This window comes from Sinocyclocheilus anshuiensis, unplaced genomic scaffold (genome assembly GCF_001515605.1).
Source record: "Sinocyclocheilus anshuiensis isolate Anshui unplaced genomic scaffold, SAMN03320099.WGS_v1.1 scaffold871, whole genome shotgun sequence".
NCBI lineage: Eukaryota > Metazoa > Chordata > Actinopteri > Cypriniformes > Cyprinidae > Sinocyclocheilus > Sinocyclocheilus anshuiensis.
In genome coordinates this window covers 106,270-110,005 of record NW_015542392.1, presented here as the reverse complement: position 1 = coordinate 110,005, position 3,736 = coordinate 106,270, and the positions used below count along the sequence as shown (strand labels likewise).

The following is a 3,736-nucleotide window of genomic DNA, read 5'->3' as shown; positions in this document are numbered from 1 at the left end:
CATCTTTATTTAACCTAAATCTGTAATTACAGTTATTTAATTTTAGTTATATAATTCATATACATATCATTTACATATATCATTTCATATAATTTAGTTATATAATTTCATATACATAATTTGAAGCAAAAACAGAATGTTCTGACCAGCTTTGTGAAATTATACTACATGCCTGAACGAAACAAATAGCAGAAACACATTCATATAAACCCCCAAATCAATATTGAGGATTTTCTTCCAATAGTTCTTGCATCATGAACAGTGAGTGATCTGCCTGCTACAGTATTTTTCTCTGTGTGTCCGTCTTCAACGTCTCTGGCCTGTGTTAACGGCCGTTTACAGACTTCATATTTTCACATAAAATAACATTTTGGAAAACGATTGCATTGCAATGCAATTCGTGCAAGTCCAGAACAGAGACAAGTTGCTTGCAATAAGACAAAAAACGTCCGGTTGCCGATCGTGTGAGTTCCAGGGGCAGCTCCTTAAGTTCGGCCATCCTACACACATGTGACTGACCGCTCGCTCGCACCAACAGGAGGAGGCTCGTGTTACTCTACACTGCACTCAACCTGAGGGATTCCTACACTTTCAGTCTTTGAGGAGACATGAAAAGCAGCGCATACCGCGGGAACAGTATAACGGAAAATATTAGCTGTTTTGAAACCGTGATATTTTCAAATCGCGGTATACCTTGAAACCGGAAAACGGCCCATGCCTATTACTGGGTTAATCTTTTTCACGTTTCCTTGGTTGGTAGATGCACTGGGGACCTGATTATAGCACTTAAAACCTGGAAAAGTCAGATTTTCATGATATGTCACTTTAAATGTTCAAATCACACTGGTGTAATCATACTCTACATGGATGAACCAAGTGATCACAACGTTGTGATCGTACACGTCAAATGTTGAGGAATGAAACAGACGAATCATTGTAATTTAGGGAGAATCACGTTGGTGTCTGAATCGTGTTCACGATATTTAACGATCTATTAAATTATAGTGCTTTGTCATGTTGGTGGTGACATCTCTCTTGCAACATGTTTAGCCATCACAGATATTATACTTAGCTTTTTTGGCTTCTGATCGCAAGTGTAGCCAAACTTTGGAGCGCTTAGATTAGTGAGCAAGGTCCTGGCAGATCGCTAGCTCTGGTCCTCACAGATGAAGAAAAAAAAAAAGAGAACTGCACACAGGAATCGATAGGCAGAATCGAAATGTTGCGCTTAGATTAGTGAGCAAGGTCCTGGCAGATCGCTAGCTCTGGTCCTCACAGATGAAGAAAAAAAAATAAGAAAAGAGAACTGCACACAGGAATCGATAGGCGGAATCGAAATGTTAATTTTACAACAAGTATCCGATTCCTGACCTTAAGTATCCGATTCTGGAATTGGAATCGATTTTAGATTCCCAACCCTAATCATTATTTAAGACATATTATAATTATTATTAATATTATTATAAAACAACAACAATTATTATTAATATTTTTGATTGGATAATGAAATTCATTGTCAGTTATTTTTATTATCTATTGTTAGTTGATACATTTAATACATTTTTTGATAAACTGAAAAATAAAACTAAAATTTACATATCGTAATAATCAGATTTAAACAGCGGGCTAATACAATTCATGGTCATTTATTTCTATTACCGATTAGTTGAATAATTCAACTGGAATTAATAACATATTACATAGTAATTTAATTGAAAGGAATTTCGATCCATCAGGAATAGACTGGATGATGAAATGTTGTATTTGTATGACGGTGGCATCTCACCCTCCTCTGACAGCGGTTTGTCTTTGGTCTCTTGGTCCATCTGCTGACACCAGGCCTCCATGCGCTCGGTCTCGGCCTGCAGAAGCTTCTGGAACCAGCACCCGTCCCTGAGGCACGCCGCGCCCCCGGGCTGCTCCACGGCCCCGTTCACGCTCCCGGCCTGCAGAGACGGGTCAGGTGGCGGGAGGGAGGATGGGTCCAGCGCCGGGTCCAGCTTCTCCTGCAGCAAGGGTTTGAGAACACTGCCCCAGTCCAAACTCTGGTGGGGCGTCTTGTTCTGCGAGGGTTTACCGTCGGACTGCTCCTGAGATTCAGCCTCCGTCGTCTCCTGTCTAGACGCCATGCTAGTGAAGCGACTGAGTCTGGACACACAGAGAGAAGAGACCCGTTAAAGACACCAACCAACACTCAAACTACACACTTCCATTAGTTTATGAATTTTCTGTTATTATTTCTGTTATTCATTTCTGTTATTATATCTTAACTAATTAAGAATTTTAAATAGATTTATAAATATCAATTTGACAAATATCAATAAAGCCTCCCTAGTTTACATGTTGTTAGATATTCTCCATTTCATTGGACTGTCTTAGAAAATAAAAAGCAAAAATGAGGAGCAGAGACTGGGAACGCGGGCCGGGAGAAAGACAGACAGCTGGTGTGTGGGAGACAGCACACTTACAGAGAGACATGTAAATGAGAGAGATATGAAAATAGACTGCAACGGAGAGTGCCAGGAAACAAAGCGAGTGGGAGATGCGCGCAGAATCTCATTATCATCTGCCGTCTGCACTGAATCATTATTTGTGAGTGTTTTCAGTGCCATACATGGCTGAGAAACTCTGCTGCTGCCTCTTTCAGAATCGGCTGCACACAATCCACCTGCCACAAGAGAAACAACTCAGATCCAATACATCTAGAATTTAAAGTAGTTATGAATCAGCTCTAATGAGCTCAACACAGCACTAAGGTCACTGACTGATTCAGCGAAACGGCTTGAGTCTAAAGGGGTCGTTTGATGAAAAACAGGTTCTTTCCTGCTCTTTTGAAAAGTCTGATATGCTATGTGACGTAGTCAATATTCATAACTCACACCTCCCTCGCTAGTTTACCCAGAGCATTTAAATGAGAGTAAAATACAAAACCTCTCATTCAGAATTAGTCATGGTGTGTCAGATTCATGAGCTCGTTAACATACAACCGCCAACATTTACATATCAGAGCCTACGGTATTCAACAAATAAGCCTGAATGACTGTATGAATTGAATATATAAGATCATAAATTGATTTCTACACATCCTATAACAATACAGACCATATCTACTACGTTATAAAACATTCTTTCATAAATAAAAAAAAATGCATAAATACCAATAAAATTTTAAACATGATTATTTATATATAAAATAAAATAATTTACATTTTTAGAATTGTAAAATATCATACAATTTTACACAACCAATAAAATTGTACGTTATTGTTTGTGTAATATATGTGACCTGGGATGGCAAAATGAGTCACAATGAGTACATTTTCAAAAATGTGTTACTGTAAGATCCTTTTCATGGCTTATCGCTCTTAATAACTCTTTTAACATCAATCAAGTCCTGCCATTTATTTTCTCATTCCTGCATGTTCCTTTCAAAACCGAAACTAAAACGTCAGACGCAGAAGTGCTTCACTTGGATAAACAACTTTTTCAAACAAAGAAGGTACAGAAAACATACAAATAAGGATAATTTTAGATGTTTAATTACTATGTGGAGCACTGGGTTCACTAGACAAGGCCTTAATGGACTCATTTTTGTGAAAATTCAACCAAATTGACATTTTTCAGCTGACGTTATTGCCTGTGCCGCTGGTAACAAAACAGATCGGCTCAGAATCGGAAAGAAGTTAGACTGACCGGCTGATCATGAGGAAAATCTTCCGATTCCGATCCCTGGCCG

At 38.6% G+C, this 3,736-nt stretch overlaps 1 protein-coding gene across 1 annotated transcript in view; it reads right to left on the bottom strand.

Moving 5' to 3' along the window:
• LOC107692796 (disks large-associated protein 4-like) overlaps positions 1–3,736 on the bottom strand; it is a 36,190-nt gene that overhangs the window by 8,639 nt on the left and 23,815 nt on the right. The window contains 2 exon segments of the mRNA XM_016491989.1: positions 1,787–2,199; positions 2,628–2,668. Of these exon segments, the coding sequence (XP_016347475.1) occupies positions 1,787–2,199; positions 2,628–2,668 (454 nt within the window).